General features: G+C 42.6%; 1 protein-coding gene across 4 annotated transcripts; it reads left to right on the top strand.

Annotated features, from left to right (window-relative positions):
* The first annotated feature begins 49 nt into the window (after positions 1 to 49).
* ACER2 (alkaline ceramidase 2) lies at positions 50 to 21,224 on the top strand. Of its 4 annotated transcripts, XM_037373871.1 has the most exons (7): positions 636 to 741; positions 1,388 to 1,871; positions 7,017 to 7,131; positions 7,990 to 8,131; positions 10,707 to 10,844; positions 17,180 to 17,317; positions 17,981 to 18,447. In XM_037373871.1, exons 2-7 carry the CDS (start codon positions 1,809 to 1,811, stop codon positions 18,165 to 18,167), a joined length of 783 nt encoding a protein of 260 aa, XP_037229768.1. In that variant the 5' UTR covers positions 636 to 741; positions 1,388 to 1,808; the 3' UTR covers positions 18,168 to 18,447. The 4 variants fall into 4 exon arrangements, with proteins under 4 accessions (XP_037229767.1, XP_037229768.1, XP_037229770.1 ...); XM_037373870.1 differs by lacking the exon at positions 1,388 to 1,871 and having other exon boundaries at positions 50 to 741; positions 17,981 to 21,224; XM_037373873.1 differs by lacking the exons at positions 636 to 741; positions 1,388 to 1,871 and adding an exon at positions 857 to 947.
* The last annotated feature ends 524 nt before the right edge of the window (positions 21,225 to 21,748 follow it).

The following is a 21,748-nucleotide window of genomic DNA, read 5'->3' as shown; positions in this document are numbered from 1 at the left end:
GGCGCTGGGCCGGCCGGTGCAGGGCGCGGGGCACCGAAGAGCGCCCGTTCTCCGGGGAGGAGGGCCCTGGTACTTGGCAAAGAGAAAATGCAGCATTAGTCTCCCGCATGTCACAGAGCGCAACACGAGCACCCAGCTGCCGCCTTCGCCGGCCCATCTGCTCCCAGCCTGCATAAAAACATCCCCGGCGCACAGGCGCAGTGCCGGTGATGGCGGCGCTCCCCCTCCCGTGTCGCCTGCCATACTGGAGAATGCGAGAAGCTGCCACCTGTTTCCATCAAACTGTTTGATCAACTATTTTTTTAAGGCGTACAAAGAAGGAGGGAGGGAGGCGGGCCAGCTGGCCACCTGCGTGAGGAAGGCGACTCCTCAAAGCCGCCGGGGGAACAGGGAAGAAGCGCTTCAGCCCGCCCGGCTTGCGGGGTCCCGCCGGCCCCCGCGGACACCCTTGCTGCTCCGATCGCCGGGCGGCTCAGCCAGGCCAGGGGCTGCCCCAGGAGCGAGCAGGCCGCACCGCCCCTCCCGCAGGCCCGAGGCGCGGCGGGGGGGGGTGTGTGTGTGTGTGGAAGGAAGGACGGGGCGGAGGGACTCGCAGCGCTGCGCAGGGGCCGGAGCGGCGGCCGGGCGGGCGCCATGGGCGCGCTGCTGTGGTGGGACCCGCTGCGGGCTGGCAGCTCGGAGGTGGACTGGTGCGAGGATAACTACACCATCGTGCCCGCCATCGCCGAGTTCTACAACACGGTGCGTGGCTCGGCGGGGCGCTCGCCGTGCGGGGGTACCAGCCGTGCTCGGCGGCTGCCGCGGTCGCGGAGCGGCGGGTGGGCGGGGGCTGCCGCTGGTGCCCTTGGGGCTGCCGCTGCCGGCCGGGTCCGTCTCGTACGGGGGGTGTTCATGGGCCTGTAGAACGCCCTTCTGTCGCTGCCTACTTGTTCCTGCTCCCGACCCTGGTACGTGTACAATTAAAGCAACGTGAGCGGTTTGATTTTGCAGGTATGAAGGGGGCAGGTTTAGAGAGGGTCGTGGCAAGCTGTTGGTGCACGGTGTGCAGCGGGGCCCCCCCGCCGCGCCGAGCCTTGCGACGGCCGAGGGCAAAGCTCCAGGTGCCGGGCTGCCTGCGCCCGCTGCCGTGTGCACGGTTCCAGCCGCCTGACGGCGTGCAGGGTGGTGGTGCATCAATACAAAAACACACTTCGGCGTTTGGAGGCAAAATTGGGTTTCATCCAGGTACGTTTGGTACCAAGAAGGCAAAGCTTTCAAGAGGGTTTGTCTTGAGGTTGCAGGTTTAAGTCAGCGATATACTTTTAGGAGAAGAGCGGTCTGTCCGAGAAAGTAGTTGAAGAAAGGCAGGAGAGGGAAGAGCACTAATGCAATTATTCCTTCCTTCTAGTAAGCTGTGGTTCACCCCGGAGTCCTCTGGCGCCATCCCAATACGGCTCAGCTGCTGGGGACAACTTGTAGAGACACAGCCCCAGCAACAGAGCCAAACTGCCCTGTACCATGCATCTTGGAAGGGTAGCAATGCCTCTTACGTCCTATTGATGTAAAGAATTGCAATGACAAGTAGATCCACGAGAGTGAGACAGCGAATCAGGCTTTCTGGTAGTTTGCCTTTCCATGAAAAACACATGTCCAGGAGCGAACCTTGGAAATGCCCCATCTGTTTTCTGTTTTGTAGCAGGTGATGTGTGCACAAATGAGGACCTGGGCGTTCTGCTTTGCCTCTTATGTACATTAAAATGGTCTTTCAGGTTTTTTTCCCAAATTCCATGCTTGCCTGAGCTCTTTCCCTTTCAAGCTATGTTTCTCTGATGGTTAACAACCAGTGGAAGAAAGAAGTAGGTGTCTGGCTTCACTCACTGGAGTGTATCATGGTGGGTGCTGCACATGACAGAGCAAATAATTCCAAGGCACATGCTGTACATTGCTAACCTGTTGTTTTTTCTTGTAGTTTTGCTGCCAAAGTCATCTGGGTGGTGGCTGGTCTGTGCCATTGGAGAACTTTCAGGGTGTGTGGGGAAACTGTCTGCTTTCTTTGTGTCTGATGTTGCTGTGCATGAACCAAAAACAAAGGGAGGAAAAGGTCAGGATAAACAAGTTTCTTGAAGACAGCAAGTGTGTTTTGGAGTCAGCTATGCAGGGGGATGGGTATCCTTCTGGATTTACTGATCTGATTAGCAGCGGTATAGAAGCTTGCAAAATGCTAGGAGGTGCAGGTATGTCCAGGTGAATAACTAGGGTTCGAGGCAGGTTAACAAAGAGACACAGCAAAAAGTTTGCCCTGAAACCCACTATGTCGCGGCAGCTGTGTACAAATCAGTGACCTGTACACCGAAAGGAGAGGAAAAAAGAGACTGCGTTGAGGATAACCATGTTTAGCCTCTCTTCAGTAGTAACAAGTCATTGTAAGGATTTGACTTCTGTGTTAGCAACTTCTGAAAATTAAGACAGTGACTTGCAATGGATTGATGGGGTTGTGCAACTGTGTCCCCCAAAAAGCCAGATGCTCACAGGACACCTGAGAAGGTTTGGCCCTTCTTTTAAAAGGCACCTTAAGTGGAGTCTAAATTTTATTCCTGCTAAGGTGGTTCAATTTTTACTATGACTCAAACCCTCTTGAAGTTTCAGCAAGGACTCTTCAGCATACCTGAATCTGGCATCTGCGTCTTTGTGCTGTAGATTAAGACTTTGCTAATCCATGTTTTAAACTGTCATGGCTGGAAACAGCATTGTAGTTGATGTCTCACGCAATAGCCATGTAAGCACAAAGCTGGAACAGCTTACCTGGAACTTTTTTTAAAAAATACCATTTATTTATTCTGCCTGGACTCAAATCTTCATCTGTTATGCCTAAATTTAACTTGATTAGTTAAAAAGCAAACTAAAGTGCTCAACAGGATTAAATCAGTAGGAGAGTATCTGTTCATCGGTTTTGTACAAATTGATCAGACTAATTTTTGAAAACGTGTGAACTAGACTAATGTGATTTTGTGTTCAGTTCTTACACTTCTTCAATAAAGAGGCCACAAAACACTTTGTAACTCAAATTGAAAGAAGAGTTACAGGAAAACTAGCTTTTCCTTTGGTTTTGGGGGTTTTTGTTCCCCCTGAAATGAATAATGTGTCCTGATGCAGTGTAACTCTACTCCAGAACATAAACAAATGCCTCCACATGGTTAAAAACACTACCCTGTGCAGAGGTATTTACAAGAAAAGCTGCTGTTCATGTTTTAAACACCTGAAAACAGTAACTTTTTTTCCTGTTGCTAGCAAAGTCAGTACTTTGCAGTTCCACATGTTGCATTTTGTTGTGCATGTAATACATATTTCTTGCGAAATTTCCATTTCAAGGGGGAATTGCCAATGTTTTTATTACTTTTATTTTGTTCCCTAGTGGCATGTAGAAAAGAGTTTTAAAAAGCTATCAAGTAGTCTTAAGAGTGTGTGAGAATGCTCATACTCTTTCTACATCATCTTTTTCACTACAAAAGTCTTCTAGTGTACTCGAGTGGCATGCTTATGGATCAGGATATAGATTGTACAAACCCTCTGAACTCACCAAGAGCTACTTAGTTCATTTCTGCTTTCTCCTCACAAAGAATTAGTGTTCCTGTGGTTGTAGAATGCTATGTCTGCTGTCTGGGAAATGTACCAGGTAAAGAATACTAGAGATTTGGTAGGCCTGTGGGAAATATCCTGAGTGAGGACTATGGCAGATGTGAGTGAAGTTAAGAGGAAGCCCTTCACATTCCTTAGGTGGCCTTTGCCCTATAATCCTTTCATACAATTAAGTAGTTGGAAATTGAAACTAAATGTCCAGAGTTGTATGAAGCCAGAGGATGGACTGTTATTCTTGGGCTGTTTACCTTTTTTCCAGATTGTAACTTTTAATTGTATGTAATTTTGCAGGTAAAAAAGGAAATTTTCTGTACTCCTGTTACTAATTTTTGCACTAATCATAAGGATTTGATTTGTATATCATCAAACCATGCAGGCCAGCTGTGTATTACATAAAGAAATTGCATATGCAACATACTTTCTGAAGCCAGAGCCAAATGGATAGGTGCCTCGCTTGGAGAGGGTGGTGTTGGTAGCTGCAGTCTGTCTAAGGGTGGGGTCCTCTCAGGGAGCCAGGCTGATACCAGAGTGGAAACCAGCTGGGCACTTCTAATATTGATCTAGTTGACACTGAACTTGGAACTAAGAGAACTTAAGCAACATGTTTCAGAAAATGTTCTACAGTCTTGATTTGAATATAACTTGTGGAAAATACTGTTTGTAGAACATGAGAAACAGGACTAAACTATTGCATAAAAGAGATATATGATTATCACATTTTTTGTAAACTTAAAAAAGAATTTCAGCTTCTGCAATGTTAGGAAGTCCTCCTGGTGGCCATTGCAAAGAGTAACAAGTCATAGCCAAGGTCCAGGCTGCAAGGGCTTTCTTGCATTTGCAGGCAGGACATGAGCATGAACAGGGGGCTTCAGTGCCAAGAAGAGTGCTTCGGTAGGGCAGAACCACTCCTTTGTTGTCTAATCACTAGTATAAACTTGCATTGCTACAGATCTGGCAAATAGGTGTGTTTTCTTTGTCATCTTGTTCCCAGGTAGAATAAGGACTTTCTAGTCAGATTTTTGTCGACTGTGATTGCCTGATTTTCTTCATTGATCCATTGTAGCTGTAGAGGTGGAAAGGTTTTCTTCCAGCCACTTTGTTTATAACCCTCTATTTTTAACTCTTGACACGTGGCTTTGGCCTAACTGTGCTTAAAAGCCTGAAATGCTTAGAGCACTCCCAGGTCCCCAGAGGACTTGTTTGTGTTCTGTCATCTGGGCTGCCAGTCACTGTGTATGCTTCCTACCTGTTCTGGGGCGAGTGGAGCCCTCTTGCTCTGCGCTTGCATCAGCACATCATGCACTGGGATCCTGGTCCATGGCTGTATTCCCAGTGTTGCTAACAATCTCTACTGTGTAGAGCAAGTGTTCTTTTTATGAATGGAAGATGCTTGAGTGACCCTGTTAATTTAAATGTGTGGTCTGTTTTACGTGGATTAAGCAAACTGATTTGGCCCATAAAATCTGCTAAAATGGGGTATTACTTTATAAATAACTCTCTGGTCTTTACCTTGCCTCCCAAAGGTTGTGCAGCGTCCTGCGCTCTGACATTGTCAGGTGCCCGGGTTGTTAACCTTCCACCATCTTAAGTTGTGAATGATGAAGGCAAAATTTGCCACCTTGGTAGGGTGAAGGATTTCTGTAAGAAGAGTCCTTTTATTCCTGCTGAAGAGGTGCTTGTTCTATGGCACTGTTCATCGGTTGGGGCCCCCAGAGGTTTTTCACATCTGGTTTATGAAGATGGCTTCCTACTTGACAAAACACACCGGTAGGAGCTGGTCATTGGCAGAAGAATTGAACTCTTGCATCAGTTCAGAAAGGGCAGTGCAGCAGGAGGTGGCTGTCTGGCACATGTCCCTGGTGTGACTGTTGGTGCTGCCCTCTGCATTAGCAAGTCTTTCCCCAGGCTGTGTACTGTTACCAGGGTGCTGTTGGCAGAGATTAGCATAGTATTTGCAGCTGTAAGCTGTGTGTGTGGTGGCTCTTTCTAAGTATTCTGATGAAATCTAAAAGCCAAGATTTTGGAAGGAAACACGGCTTGTCTGTGAGGATGTACCTTTAGCATGAGGGAAGGTGTCAGGTGTGAAGTAGATGGTGCCAAGAAACTGCTTTTTGTGGTTATTGTCATTTTGAATGCCAGCCGAGGAGTATGTCCTGATGAGCCTTGCAAATGTTAGATGTGTCCATTTTAATCATTGTAACCTCTGTTCTCAGATGGTGTTGAGTGGTGGACAGTGGCAGCTGAACGAACAAATGCTGTCTTCATATGTCATTCTGAAATCCTTTTTCCACTAGATTTTCAGTAAAAAGTTTGTAAATCTCTGCAAAGAGGGGATCTGTCCCAAAGGAGCGCTCTTTTCCCAGAATTGTTTTCTGTGTCTCCTTTAGGAGAATGTTGCTGGGGATTATTTTCTCTTGTGCTTGGGCTAGGCAGGGAAACACAAGGAAGCTGAGGCTGGGAACTCATCCTGTCCCCTGTCCCGTCGTGAAGCAGCAGCAGTCTTTCCATAGCTGCTCAGTTAAAATGCCATGACTGGCCTTCAGCACTGGCCACTGCTTTCAGGAAGAACCAAGTGATTGCTGCAGTGACAGCTCCTGCTAATTGCCAGTGAAGTGTTTTCAGCCTTTAAGTAGAGAATCATGCTTAACATTGTTGGTAAGCAAGAGAAAATATGTCTTTGTTCAACTCTTACATAGTAAATTAAAAAAACCTAGCAACCGTCTGAATGATCAGCCTTTTTACCTTCCTATAACTAGTTTTCAATCGTATTAAGTTGTACGTAAAAGAATAAATTGTCTGTAATGGAGAACCAAGAGCAAAAATGAAGTGTGAAAGAATTTACAGCTTCAGTCTTTCTTTACCCTGCACAAAACCAGTTCTAACTCTTTTAGCTTAGCTTTGTATTTCAGACCTTCCAGGCAGTAGTTATTGCACAGTGAGTTGGCTTCCACAAAGCTTGACTAGCCCTGTCTAGTGCCAGTACTTCTAGTGCTTTTTCTATCCTAGGCTTGACAGCCATTGAGGGGGCAGGTCACTTGTCATGACATTCTGTTCCTCAGCTGCTTGCTCTCGTAGGCTTCCTGAATTGCAAGTCTTGACTACCTGTAGACTCTCAATAAGTTGCCTTTGGGAACAGACTTGAAAGGTAATTTAAAGATGCAACTAGCCACATTTTACATTCCTTAAAGTTTTCATGCTGTTATTAGCTTAATGATGTTAAGCAAAACGGGTTGATGCTTTGCAAAACAGCTCAGCTTTGGCAAAAGCTGAGGGCTGTAATTTGTTGAGCTGGGGCTTCACTGGATGACACAATGCTTTTATGGATGTCTTAGGCAGTCTGTGAATATTTAAGGTTTGTTTATTTTTTGTCCTTGTGATACTGTTTTTTTTTTCCCCTCTAGATAAGCAACGTCTTGTTTTTTGTTTTACCACCCATATGTATGTGCTTGTTCCGTCAATACGCAACCTGCTTCAACAGTGGAATATATTTAATATGGACTCTGCTAGTTGTGGTTGGTAAGTTGGTTAGTCTCTGTTAGCCTGCTCATGCATGAATGAGAGAGGAAATCAGTTTTTCCCGCTTGTGCTTGATTGTTTTGCAAAACAAAGCAATCCTGACATCTATGGAGGAGTTTGCTTGTACTTGCTTGAAGCTAAAGCAGCCATAGTTTCTGAAAGGAAAATGCCTTTTGCAATTTGAGGCTGGTAGGAACTTTGTCCTTAGTTCTGTTCCCTTCCTATCCTTGCTTTGTGTAACTTCTTTTATTTGTGTGTTCTCTGCAGTGGTGCTGGCCCTTCTTCCTCTGTTGTTGCTTAAACGAGAGCTCAAAGTGCCCAGCACAACTGAAGAGGGTAACAGGTTTTGCACTGGAGGGCCCAAAGGCTTAGCTATTTTGTAGCTGTGAGATTTCTTAAGCTTCTTCATTCCTTGAGGCTGTGGGATAATCAGAGCTCTGTGGGACGGTGTGATACTTTCCACCTGTAAACCTGTGTCATGAGATGCTGCTTTTCATCTTTGTCTTACCCATTCTTGTCCTATTGAGAAAATTCGGAAGCAGCATTTGGCTTTTATTCCTTAATTGGCTTTGCATTTAACTTTGACAGCTGATGTTTCTTAATGTAAATCTACTTTTCTGGTAGGAACTGGCATCTTTAGCTGCTGCTTGTGTGTTTGCTTCATAATTGATGAGCTGCTGATGATTTGGATTGCCTTCTTAGGAAAGCTGGTGTCTGTTTTCTGTTTTGTTTTGCATTTTTAACCTTCTCTAGAGCAAATGATATCCATCTTTCACAATGACATTCTGAACATGAGCATGTGTTTCAGTCTATGCAGTACTGCAGCTATTCATATTGCCTTTTCATTGATTCTTCCAGGAATTGGATCTGTTTACTTTCACGCCACCCTCAGTTTCCTGGGCCAGATGCTGGATGAGCTGGCCATTCTCTGGGTCCTAATGTGTGCTCTCGCTATGTGGTTTCCTAGGAGATACCTGCCCAGAGTTTTTCGGAATGACAGGTAATCATAAAATCATACATGTACACTTTCATGTTTCTTGAAATTTCTTACGCTAACACCTAAACTTGCACATACTGGCACTGAATTATCATCCAACCTTATCACTGCCACCGCTATCTTTTCTCACTCCGTTCTCTTCCTGTGCTTGTATCTCAGACCATTTTGTTGAGAATTCCTGGGTCTGCAGTTGCTAATGGTGAGGTTTATGCCCTGTAACTTAAGATTTTGGGATGAGGTGACTTGCCTCTGGAAGTGGCTGTTCTTGTTGATTCTAGGGAGACCTTTACCTGAGTAGCGTATGTAAGTTGTGGCTAAAATAAAGTAAGAGAAACCTTTCGTATATCCTAAAGTGTACATACAAGTGGACCTATGGAAGTCAGCTGAATTTTCACCTGAATATTTAAGGCAGTGGTTAAGGATGGTGTTTAATTATTGAAAGGCTGAGTGTTTGTTTAGAGGCCTATTGTTGGTATAAAAGGATTTTTTTCTTTTTTGTTGCAGGATTAAAAAAAGTGTGTTGTAGCCAGTTTAAAGAATCCAGTTGTGGTTTGTCCCCCCCTAAAAAAAGTGTGCTATAATCTTTGTACATGTTGCCCTTTCATGCAGTAAATAAGTTGAGGTAATGGAGGGGTTTGAACTGCAGCACCAATGTGCTTCTCTCTGAAGATTGCTAAGGCTGCTACCTCTTGCCTTCTTATACTGTTGCTGTCTGGGTTTTTTTGTGGTTTGTTTTCCTTGACATATGCCTGATGAGAAGTTGCTGTGGGGGGAAGGGGAGAGAAGGCTGGTGCTAGATTAACCATTCTTTAAAATAGCTTGCACTGAGGAAAGTGTATCTTGAATTACCGTGTACAGTGTATACAGTCTAATGGCTTTGCCATGTCGGTGTAAGTTTAGTACTTCCGCATATTGCAGCACAGTGCTATTACAGGACACCATCAACTTAAGAAGCAAACAGATTTTACTGGGGTGTTTTGGTCAATGACATGGCTTTTAGACATTTAGTTTGAGTGAAGAATAGTTCAGAGCTTTGAAGAATTTCTGTTAATGTAAATGTCTCCTCAGAAGCCTAAGGAGATCATTATATGTAATCTATCACTATCATCTGATATTGATAGTATGGGCCAAGAGGTTAAACTGTATCCTTCTTGAAAGGAATGCTAACACTTTCTGGGTGAAATCCTGTTTTGATTGAACTTGGTGTTAAAACTATAAATAATCATCTCCCAGGTTATAACTGATTCATAAAAATATTGAGATGAGTTGAAGGATGTCCCCTATCCTAAATGCCTTAGAACACTTATTCCTGAGAATCTGCCAAGGCAGTTAAATGTTAAGGTCTTGATTCCTTTCTGAAGTGTGCAGAGGAAAGTATACTGGGCAAAAAACCTTAACCCAGAACAGATTTGGTTATATATATGTATTTTTTTTTCTTTACCTAGCTAATGCTCCAATATTACATCTATCCTGTGCTCACTGCTTTGATCTTCACTTTCTTCATCCTCACCATGCTCTGGGTTTTCAGTGCTGCAAATGTTATTATCTACCATGACCAATTTGTGGTGTCTCCAGTCATTAAAGCATTCCCATCTGATTGGAACTTCCTACTTAATTAAGTTGTTGCTTCCAGTGCAACGAAAACTTCAAAGCAAATGGCAGATGGAATGAGCTAGGTAAGGTGATGATACTTGTGGCCAGGGAATGGTGCTGCACAGGTATACTGAGACCTTACTTCAAGCACAGAAATAAGGATGGAAGAGCCATGCTTGGACAGCAACTAGTTTTATAAAGCTATGGGTCAGTAGTTGAAGGGCAGTGTGATCATCCTCTGTCTGCCATAGTCCTGCCACAGACTGGAAATGGGTTTGTTAAAGTCCAGACTTGAAGTTTAAAAACCAGTTGTCATATGTTTAATTTGAAGGTTGTCAGGCTGTCTGTATAGAGCCCAATTGTGATTTAATTTATGCTAAGAATATACAAAATTGTAGTCTTTAAAAAGTGTGGGAATCTCTCACCTACTATTGAATTTTATTAAAAGAAATGCTTTTACTTACCTTGTAGTTTTCAGTATCTTTAAGGCTTAGGCGTGATAAAGGAAAATAAAACAGACTGTAACATGGCTCCAGAAGCTAGACATTAACTGTAACAAAATATCCTAAAAATCCACGTTAAAAGCATGAAGAATGATGACGCAGCACTGCTTTGAGGAAGTACAGAGCCGTGTGCAGAGGTGGTCTTGTTCCTGATTTACTGTGGGAGGAGGAAGATTGTAGTGTACCTTTGGATTTTGAAACCAGTGGTTATTATGTGTGTGCACACATAAGTATACGTACACGTGGCTGCTTCAGAAGACCACAGTCTAGCCAAGGCATGTGTATATGATTAATTCTGCATGCACATGCAAATTTGTGCAAGATCCACATCCATTTTATGCACATTGTTATTGCACCTCATGGACACATCCAGAGAAACCTCAATTTTGTTACATTATTAAAATAATTTTCAGATTTCTGGTTTTAGTAATTAAAAGTTTTGAATTGAAAGCAGTTTTTCTCCCCCCCAAAACCCTATTCAGGAGCCGATTTAAAGCTGCTGTGGGTGTCCTGTCTGGTGTTACTACCTGCCTTGCCTTCATTAAGCCTGCCATCAACAACATCTCGCTAATGACTCTGGGTGTTCCCTGCACAGCTTTGCTCATTGCTGAACTGAAGAGGTGAGTGAGTACCTTTCTCCTGAATGCAGCGTCGCCTTCTGAGATCCTTAGGCTACTGTGTGATGCTGGATCTAGGTTCAGTGATTGTGGTAGCAGATCAGAAACGCTTCTCCCACATGCAAGTGCAGATCTGGTATAAACTTCAGTTGATACCAGACAAATGTCTGCCAGTTCAGACATTTTTGGCAAGGATTTTTTTTCCCCTAGGCCATTATACTGGATCAGATATTGTCTGTTTTCCTGCGACACGTCTGTTGCTGCAACCTGGTTAACTCAAATGTGTTTGTTGTGGAATCAGGGCAAGGGTTTCACTCCACTGACAGTGTTTCTGCTGTATAGTCTTTGCAAGGGTGAGGTGGTTGCCTGGTCACAGTCTGGGTACTAGATGGAATGTGGAGCGAGGCCCAAGCATGTGTGGAAGATGTTCCAACTCTGAAAGTTGTACTGTGAGTCTTACACCAATTTGTCTTCTGACATGGAGAATATGATGGAGTCAGACTGACAAAGATAAGGCTAATCACTAGGTTGTAGAGGATAGCTATCGGCCAGAGCCTTAGAAACGCTAAAACCAGAATGCAAATAGAGAAGAACCTGAGACTGATCTTAATATTTTAAAGGGTCCTACCACGATAGTGATACCAGAAGCTGTCCAGATGCTTTTTTTTTTTTTTTTAATCTCTTCACCCGCTGTAAAAAGGACCAGACAAGTACCAGCATACAAACTTTCTCTGGTGTCTGAGAAGGATTTTACAACTTACATTGGCTCTCACATATTGCATATGTGCATCAAAAGGAACAAGAATAGGACCAAATGTCCTACGGCAGCATTCTGACTGCTCCTCTGAGAGCAGGGATTCTCCTGTCTGCTATCTTACCCTGTTCTGCTGCTGCTTCTCCATACAGTGGAAGCCTCTGCTAACAATGTTTTGTAAAGGTGTTCTTGAGTCTTTTCTCATTAGACATTGTGCTGAGCAGCGTTTATTTCTGTCGTCAAAGAAACTTGGGAAACAGCACACAAGTTAGTTGCAGACAAGAAGGTCAGTCAGTGAAGAATGGTGGTATCTCATGTGAGCTGTCTACATAGGCATTTTCCAGGCGTGAGCTCCTGAGAAGCTTAAAAGGATGAATAGTTTGTGTCACAGAAGTTTGAATACTATTGCGTCACATCTAGGATTGGTGTACAGATTTTGCTTTCTAGACCTCCTTCTGAAAGGTCATATCTTACTAAAATGTGTGGAGTTTCCCTGTCTGTTTTTTCAGAGAGAATTAAGGACACAGGTAAACTTTCTTTTGGATAGGTGATTAAAAAGAGACATAAAGTGACATGTAGCCCTCTTAATTGTTCGTTGAGATGATGTAATACCTATGATACTTTTTTATGAATTCTTAAGTGTAAAAGGCAAATAATTAAAGGTTTTATTTTAAGCTATGCTGATATCTAGGAGACTTAAATGAGATATATTCTTGTAAACCTAGAGGAGATGAGTAATCTCATCCCTTTTTGCAGGATAAAAAATAATCTAAGCATTATTTAAAATGTCTGCGATTTTCCCATTCTCTACTACCACAGTCAGTAGAGGGCTACACATCTGAGTCCTGGCAGTCTGCAGCAGAAATTCATCCGTGAAACAGGTGTTTGGGGAAGTAAGGAGAAGAGCCTTCAGAGTAGTTTCTTCTTTTCTGTGCTGAAGTTTGTGGCCTGTTAGACCAAAACGCCATTATTGCTCCTGTTCTAGGCTGCCGTCAATTTTGTACAGAATGCTGGTGAATCAGAGCCACTGTGTTTTGAAATGAGAATTTTCTGTCTCTTGTTTGTCCTTGATGAGGAGATGATGTCACAAAAAAAGCATTATGTTCTGAAATGTGGAGCTGGTAGGGTGGACTGTATTGTGGGTGGGAGATGATCAAAAGAGCAAAGAGTAGTTAAATGCATACTTGTCCTTGAAAGACAGAGAAATTTAAAACTTTATTCTCATTCTGTTCAAAGAAATCACTTCATGTGTTCATTATGAAAAAAAACCCAAACCCAAAACAAAACTCCTAGGGGATGGTATCAGGGATAAAATGGATGAGGGTCCTTTGGTTTGCTGGTCCAAGCCAAATAATCATTGAAATTGCAACACCATTGAGTTAGTATGATTTAGTGAGTCATCATCAGGCATGTTACTATCTCCATGTGCAGATAGATACTAGAATGTTCTTGCTTAGCTGATATCTGAGCCTTGAGCAGCGAGGGTTTACCCTAGCTTCATGCCTGTCTGTTCATACTTGATTCCCCTACTAGAAACTGGGCTGTGAGGGAGCCCTGCTTCATTGTTGCAGGTTGCTCACAGCTCCCTTATTCCCTTGACTAAAAGTTTAAGCTAGTTAAAAATTTAAAATACTCCTTAGGGTATAAAAGGTTATACCTGTGTCAAAACAAATTAAGCAGTTAATCAACATCTAGCAACTTGCACTGGTTTGAAGAAAAACTGGTATGTTTTGTTGGGGGTGCCGTGACACTGGAAGATAAAGTTGCTGGAAGTGTGTACCAGCTCAGTCCCCCAGACAGCAAAATGGCTAGGGCACATCAGTGTTTGCAGAAACTCTGGTGTTCAGGTAACTGCTGTTTGTGTTAAACCCAGAACACTGTGTGTTGTGTAGGCAAAAGGTGCAAATGGAAATGTGAGCTTTGTGGGGTCCAGTTTCTTTCAGACGAGAGTAGGGTAAGGAGCATGTCACAGGTCTGCACACAACAGCACAAACAGCTCTTTCAGACCCTCAGCTAACAGGTTCTGTTTCAGTGGTACTTTGAATGACCATTGCCTGCGTCTATTGAGAAATAAAAGAAACGGGTTGTGTCCATGTCTCTTGCCAGTGTCCAGGTGTTATTTCTGTTACATCTTCTCATTGTGGTAAAAGCAGTGGTAGGTAGGAAGCTTTGCAGTCCCCTGCCTCCTCAGCAAGCATGTGCTCAGCCCATCCAAAGCACAGTCACTGCAGGAACTGAAGATGCTGTGGTGGGTGACCACAGAAAACTTGGGAGTATTACACAGATCAGCAAGCTGTGCTCTTACTGTGCTTGACTGCTTAGAGTAGTCTTTTGCAGTACATCCTGCAGCGTCTAGTTGTAAGTTTCTAAAATAAGTTGCAGTACCTAATGGTGGTGATGAGCAAACCTGTCATTATAATGTGTACCATTTCTATGGCTGATCTTGAACTGGAAAAATTTCTTCAAGTAAGTTTTCAGTTTTGCTTTGCAGTCTTGAAGTCTTTGAACCATGCGAGTTAATTGTCCTCTCTCCTTGGTATTCAAACCAGTCAGATACTGGTAGGCATGGCCACTAACGAAAGGAGCTGGATGTTTGAGGCCAAGCCTCTCACCTTAAATAGGATGCAGTTGCATGTTTAGGTCCTTTAGACAAGTCCAGGAAAGCCTCCATGTTCTCAGTACACACCCTCTTTCCTCTGTCATGGTGCACAAGTACCCATGCAGCAGTCCAGTTTTACCTGTCAAATGTACAAGGTTGATCCAGGCATGTATCTACTTAGGTACATGGTTTAGCATCTTGCTCTTCCAAACAGTTATGCATCTCACTGAAGACTGTAAATCTGCCTTGGCATTAATAGGAGACTCAAGCATGGTATGCTTAATACAACAGTGTTTTTTGACCAGTACCAATTTTCCTTCTTCTTTATGAAGGTGTCCATGCTGTCTAGCCATTTGATAGAGGCATGAATCCTCCAGAATTAGGAGGATTCACCAGTATTAATTGTACTGATAAAACTGGGCCAAACATGGGATGTATTTCTTAATGGGGTGTCTCATAGAAGAGTGTAAAGAAGAATTTGTGTAGCTGCACGCTGCAGCTTGATAGGTAACTCAGAAATCTTACCCTTTCTTTTCTTCATGACCCTTGTAGCTTTTTTAAATGTAAAGATGCAATTTCAGAGAAACAAGCCTTTTAAAAAGTATTTAAATCACTAAAGATTGAAACTATCTTGAGCAAGCCCTGTCTCCTCTATGTCTTGGTGATTTGCTAAATGGATTGGAGGATTCAGACCTAAGAGCCATTTTGGTTTGTATGTTATGTGGAGTATTAATTTTTGTGGCAGTCATGTAGGTGTGTTTGTTTTGAAAAACAACTATTTTTATTGTATTTTAATTGTGGAGGAGATTATAGTTTAGCCAGTAGCTGAAGCACTTTTTTGAATCATAAAGATAGGTGTGATGATTTTGAATGCAACATTATTTATAGATGGCTTAAAAAAGAAATGCCAGATTCTAAAACCAACTTATGCAAAGGACACTGAAGAAAATCCTGTCACCATGATTAGGCAGTTCATAGCTTTCCTGTCATTAATCCAGTAGCTATAAAGGTGCCTTCTGCTCCACTTTAGGAGTTTCTTAATCCCAGATGCCTGTTAAAATGTCAACTGAAATAGCATTTGAGTGAAAAAATATCCTGCAGGGAAAACTGTTATTAATTCTTCAGCTTGCAGTACACCAGAGCCAGGTATACTGCTGCTTCTGGGATGTATTCATATAAGTGTTCCTGGCAGAGCACCATGTATATGGTTTTAACTTTTTTTGTGTTAGTTGTCAAGGGCTGTCTTTTATAAAGAGGATCAGGGACCATAAATACTACTGCAGTGCACATAGTAAAATACATGTTTGCCTATTCTAGCTCCCTCCTCCAAGGACACACATTTTTAATTGCTTCTGAGTGTCACAAGGTGAAGTGTCCCTTTAAAGGACCTGTTTGCTAGGCATTGCTTACTTTCCAGATGCAGTGAATGAGCTCAGGAATTGTGTGGAAGACTGGTGATTCAGCGTCAAGTCTACTGGAGAAGAAGGGGCATGGAGACATTCCCAACAACTTTTTGGCGTAGATGTAAGGCACAGAAGATGTGTGTGGATTAGAGGAGCTCCTCTTGTAGACTTTGAGATAGAGGAAGGGATTGTGGGGCACTTGGCATTGACTTGTTCTCTTCCTAGGATGTGGAGGGAGAAGACAGGGGCTTTTAAACCTGATGAAAGCTGAGTATTCCTTGTTATACTGGCTAGAGATGTGCCTAATCAGCTTACTTTTGAGATGTAGCTCAAACAAGGCACTTTAAAGAGGTGATTCTCTCACCTTATTAGTAGGTTTGGGAGTGCTTTGGGAGGTTATATCAGTAACCTGAGAAGAGCAGTTCATTGAAGCAAGAGTTGTGCAAGAGCACTGAACGGTTCTTGGATCCCTGGGAGTTTCACAGAGTTAACAACAGCAAGAATAAAAAAAGGCAGCAAGGAAAATCCCTAATCATAGCTTTGTTCTTGCAAAAGGCAGGGAAGCTGAGCCGTGCCTTCCCTTGGCCACACAGGGCTGGTCAAGTCCTGGTCTAGCTTTAGTTTATAGATACCAGTAACAGCAGAGCTGTATCTACTGGCACCAAGAGGCCTAAACCCAAAATAGCAAGTGTAGGTAGACAGCAAATTACTGACTTTAATAGCATTTTGGGACCTGAAGATTATATCAGTGCTTCCCTTTTCCTGATTTTACTCTTCTGAACAAAGCATCATATAGGGAAATAAAATTGTGAGCTTTTGAGTAGACCTGCAACATGGGTAATGCTATGCCAGTGTCCTGGCATCTGCAGTTGTATTCAGTGATGGTTAGCTGTGGACCACACCACGTGTGAGCACAGCAGATGTTCTGTGCTTTCTTTCTCTCTGGTGTACCTTTATACGAACAAGTCAGGTTTCTTGTGGAGGAAGAGAACTGTAGCTTAGTCAGGAGGAGGAATTCTGTCTGAGATGTAGATGCCTGTGCTGTCTACTAAAGCATGCTTCTTGGGGCCCACTGGGCAGAGGCTTTACTACCTTAGAAGTTCTCTGTAACTGTTACATTGTACAACACTAACCTGTAGGGGGGAAGAGTTAACTAACCAATTAAAAAAAACCCTTACCCAGTTCCTTTTTTAAACCAGTTTTTATATAGTGACAGATATGAACAAATCTGAGCACTTGCTGTGTGGCTGGTTGTTACCAGACAGCATGTATAAGTTGTCCTAGATATCCTTCCCTAGATATGGGAATGCTTTGATGTTTGCCCTCATTTGCACATTGGTGTTTAAGACAATACCCAAAACACAGCTTACTGATTAAAAGGTTTGTTTTGTTACTTCTCTACTGCCTTGCAAGTAACTAAAATTCCTCTGTCAAGGATATTTATGGTGGAGACATTTTAAAGATGCAGGCCTGGCACTATGAATTCTACCCTAAAACACATAGAGGCAAAAAGCATCAGGCTCCCATAACAAAGCAAATTTTGTCTTATTTTATAACAACTTCTTTGTGTTTCTCTCCTCAGGTGTGAAAACCTGCGTGTGTACAAACTGGGTCTTTTTTCAGGACTTTGGTGGATGCTAGCACTTTTCTGCTGGATCAGTGACAAAGCATTTTGTGAGATCTGGTCTTCATTTAACTTCCCCTATTTGCACTGTGTGTGGTAAGTGTTGTGCATAAACTGTACAGTTTGATTCAAATGTAATACATCTTCACCACATCACCTTTCTGTGCTGCCTGGTGGCTGTTTCTGGTTAGTGCTAGATAGAATTGCTGGTAAGATTATAAGCCCAGAGCAAGCTTCACACTATTGAAGGTGGCGGATTTAAGAGTCTCTTTGGCCTGACCAGATTCTTCAGACACTAAGTTCATTAATTGTAATAGAATTCCTTGCCCTACTGGTTACTAAAAATCCCACAGCGCTTCTCCACTGAAGCAGACTGTGAAAGCTTAAACTTCCACTGTTACAGCTGAGGGTGAAGTGGGGGAGCAGGGAAGGGCTTTTGATGCCTTTTTTCTTTTACCACCCAGCAAATTGTGCTCTCTTATTCAAGATGCCATTATCTCAGCATTTCTACACAAATCAGGTGCAGAGAGGCCAAAAAGCTGCAACCAGTTTAGACCAAGGATAAGCTACAGTTTTGTAGTTTTCCTTATTCTCTGTGTTCTTTGCCTGCATGCAAAGGGCAGACAGCAGCCCAGTGGGGGGCTTGGAAGAAGGTGAAGGATAGGCTGATTTTAAAGCATGGTGATATATTTGATTGCTTTACTGAAGTCATGTTACTGATCTTTTTTTTTTTTTTTGGTGGGGGCTGTCTGTTCTCAGGCACATTTTGATTTGCCTTGCGGCATACCTGGGCTGTGTCTGCTTTGCTTACTTCGATGCTGCCTCTGAGATCCCTGAGCAGGGCCCTGTCATAAAGTTCTGGCCCAGTGAAAGATGGGCGTTCATTGGTGTTCCCTATGTCACCCTCCTCTGCGCACACAAGAAATCACCTGTGAAGATCACATGAAGTTGGCCATGGAACAGGATGGAGTTTCAACTTGCATTCCTGCACAGACAGTATTTAATAATGATAAATGGATAGGGTTGTATTTTATCTTCTTTCTAAGACATGTAGAACTTCAGGTGTCACAGAAAGAGAAGGCAAGTATGTTCTTTCCTCTTTCTGGAGAGGACAGAAGAAGCAGCAAGGTGGAGGATCTTGAAACTCTTAACCACTAACTTTTCTGGTTGGCTCTGTTTTGCACTGTTTTCAATGTAGCATTTCTCTCGGTAAAAGCTCTTTCCAAATACCAGGGTCAAGGAATTATGTTCCTGCAGTAGGTCACCACTGGTGCTTGATTCTGGTGCTTCTTTTGTAACTTCTGGCTTAAGGCCTTTCATGCAAAAGAAGCCAGTCCAAGATGCCTACATGCATCCTGTGCCCGTCTCTGATTTTGATGTGGTTCATTGGCCACAAGAGTGTGCTCGAAGCACGTGCTCCTCCCAGCCTGGCGTGTAGCACAGGCAGTCGCGCTGGGCATCACGCTGGATCACAGTATGTGGCTGCTTACCAAGTGCAGCAGGAGACCAGTGCAAAGTGATTGCAGCTGGGTAACTGGACCAGTGCAGTTAGGCAGTGTAAATGCAGGAATAGCTGACAGAAGATTCAGTCCCTAAAACTAAATAGGAGTTCAAGGGTTTTTAATGTTTCTGTATTGCCCCCCCAGTGACCTGTGGACATTTGTATGCTGCATATGTCCCTTTTACAGAAAGGTCACAGAAATCCTTCTCTACCTCTGCAGGCACGTTTGGTCTTGAATTTGGCGTTGAATTTCACACATAAGTGTGAATATTTCACTTCAGTAAGAGCTCAGGTCAGCGTGGATTAATAGTGGGATCAAACTATAAAAACTCGTAGGTACCTAGCTGTACGTCTGATTTGAGGGGTAACTTCTCACCAGTGCATTGCAAAGTGACATGAACAATAGTCCAGTGCTCCTCTAGTACTTAGGAAAAAAGTAAATCAACTGCTTAAAAACCAAGCTGAAGACTTAAATTTCAGTGAGCAATGAGATGTGACAATGAGTCTTGCATTCTTACAAAAGAATAGTAGATTCAAATTTCGTGTTTGTTTACAGCCTGTTTTGTAAAGATAAGGGATGTCTAGATCCGTTTAGTTTTAAGGTTATAATTCGGGGCTGAGGTTCAGAAATGGCTATGGTTCTTGCAAGCAATTCATGCTAGGTCTGTTTAAAAAATGATGCAAAGTACAGGCATGTTTGTCATGTATTAGCAACTGTAGCTTCTAATACCCGCAGTCTTGGAGAAAATAGGGTCTGTCTGCGTTCCACCTAATATCAGAACTAAGTGTGTTAAGGCTTTGGATGTGCACTTTTATTAATATGTGATATTTCCTTTTTTAATACTAGACCAGGAAATACCATTTCCTCTGTGCTTTGCTAAGATGTCTCATGTTGTACTATTTTTTTATCAATTTGAAAATGTACTGTATACAGTATCATCTTTAAGACAGTGGATTTTAACAAGAACTTTGGGGTTATTTATCTCTCAGGCATTGTAAAACAAGAGATAAGGTGTATGCTGTTACACTTAAAGTTGTTGGTGCTAGATGTAACTGTCATCTTGAGAACTTCAAAGTGGGTGGTAAGTAGCCTACTGTCAGATTAACTGACAGATCATAAAAGCAGCAACATCTGTCCAGTGGAACAATGAAGATTTATAGTACTTGCTAGTAGATTTGTCTGAGAGGAATGTGCTTTTTGGGCACACGGTCCTATAATTTTTGTATGAAACTTCTTTGTAAAAATTCATACAGTCATGTTTGTTACTCCTTGAAACACAGCTGCTTTTTCCTTTTCCTTCCTCTCTCCCCAGTTATGAAATGCTCAGTTTCAAACACTTATTGGGTATTAAGAATATCAGCTAAGGTTGCTGATGCCTGATGTGGCCCTACTTTGAGTAAGAATTTTTGATATTGCTTGCTGAATTATTATTTTATGGTAAATAAGTTATTATCAGCATTGCTTGGGGAATTAGTAACTGCAGACATAATGTACTATTCAAAATGACTGAGCCTTCCTACTTAATATTTTGTTTAAAAGCAACCTCTGACTCAAAGGGCTCTAATCAACCTGCTGTCAACTGCTTTCTTACACTCTTCAGAGTTTGATTGCTCACAGAGAAGTAATGTTATAAATTAAAAAATGGCAGTAGTACATTCAGCTATTGCAGAGGTGAATGGATGCAGGTACAGGGCAAGAATCAGATCCTGTATTTTTCCTAACCTCTAGCCTTCATACTCTTTGCGTGAAATTCTGTGAACAAAGATCACTACCTGATATACAAAGCTCCAGTGTAGAACTGGTCAAGAGTGTTCCACCATAACAGCAGCCCATCACTTTTAGGTGTAGCTACTGCACTTTATGTTAAATTAACTTGCATATTCTGACACAAACTACAGTTATTTCAAAAGAAAAAAAATACACAGTTTTTACCAGATTCAGAGCTTTACAGATTGCACTTTGGGCTAAGCTCCAGTTCATGATAACATTAGTATCCAAAGAAGTATGATTGACACACTGAGGGTCTGTACATTGCCCTGATCATGCTGATGAATAGACATGTGCACAAGTAGCTAGATTTTGTTGGAGTATAAAGTGATGTATATGTGCCCTCAGGTTTTAAAGCCCCAGAATGCTTTTTTCCCTTGCTGGCAGAAAGTGAGTGGGTTCCTAGTCTTTTAAGTTCAATTGGTATTTTAGTTTAGTTAGTGGGATGCAATAATATGTTGAGCATAATGTAGATTCTGTGTGTTGGTAGGTGATATCCATCATTCCTTGAGTGTTAATCCTTAGGTTGTTTAAGAGAGGATGTTTAACTCTCAGTGATGGCAAACACTTGCCCAATTCACAGTCACTAAGAACTCAGTAGTAGCTAAGGAGTGATGTTGGGTTGGGGGTTTTTTCCTATCTCTATTGGAGAGTGTGTACTGAATGTTTGTGGAAAGTGTGTAATACTTTGCAACATTAAATTGCATTCAAAATAAATATTGTTTGCCTTTTCATACTTTGTGTTTGTGGAGAAGGATGCAGCTATCAGTGTAATGCCTTGAAGTACAGTAAGAGGAACTTCTCTTTCATGCAGGTTAACAGCAGTTCTGACTCTTAGAGAAGGAGGGAGACCGCATTATATAGAAGAACACTAATTAATGAAATAGAGATTACTTTTCTGAAAAAACTGATCTTTTTGCAAGTAGAGCAAATACTTGGAAAACTACAGCCCCTGAACCTACAAGGACAAGTAGCAAGAAATGGCCAAAAATGAGTGGCCTGTGTTCCCACAAATGCAGGAAACTGAGTCAGAGTGAGTACATCTGGGAGAACATAGTATGAATCTTCAGCATTCCTTACCCAAGACTGTGCTCCTAACTTAGGGAGGGAGATGATGGTGGTGTAGTAGCCTTGCACCTGCCCCTCCCCTCCTGCTTCCCTTTTGCTACAGTCCTCTTGCTCCACATAAAAGACCTTTTTTGAGACATTTGTGGGTTCCCATAAGCCAGTGTGATCAGGCTTGAAATAACTGTTGTGT

This window comes from Falco rusticolus, chromosome Z, assembly GCF_015220075.1.
Source record: "Falco rusticolus isolate bFalRus1 chromosome Z, bFalRus1.pri, whole genome shotgun sequence".
NCBI lineage: Eukaryota > Metazoa > Chordata > Aves > Falconiformes > Falconidae > Falco > Falco rusticolus.
Note: the sequence above shows the minus strand (reverse complement) of the source record. Positions and strands in the feature narration are given on the sequence as shown.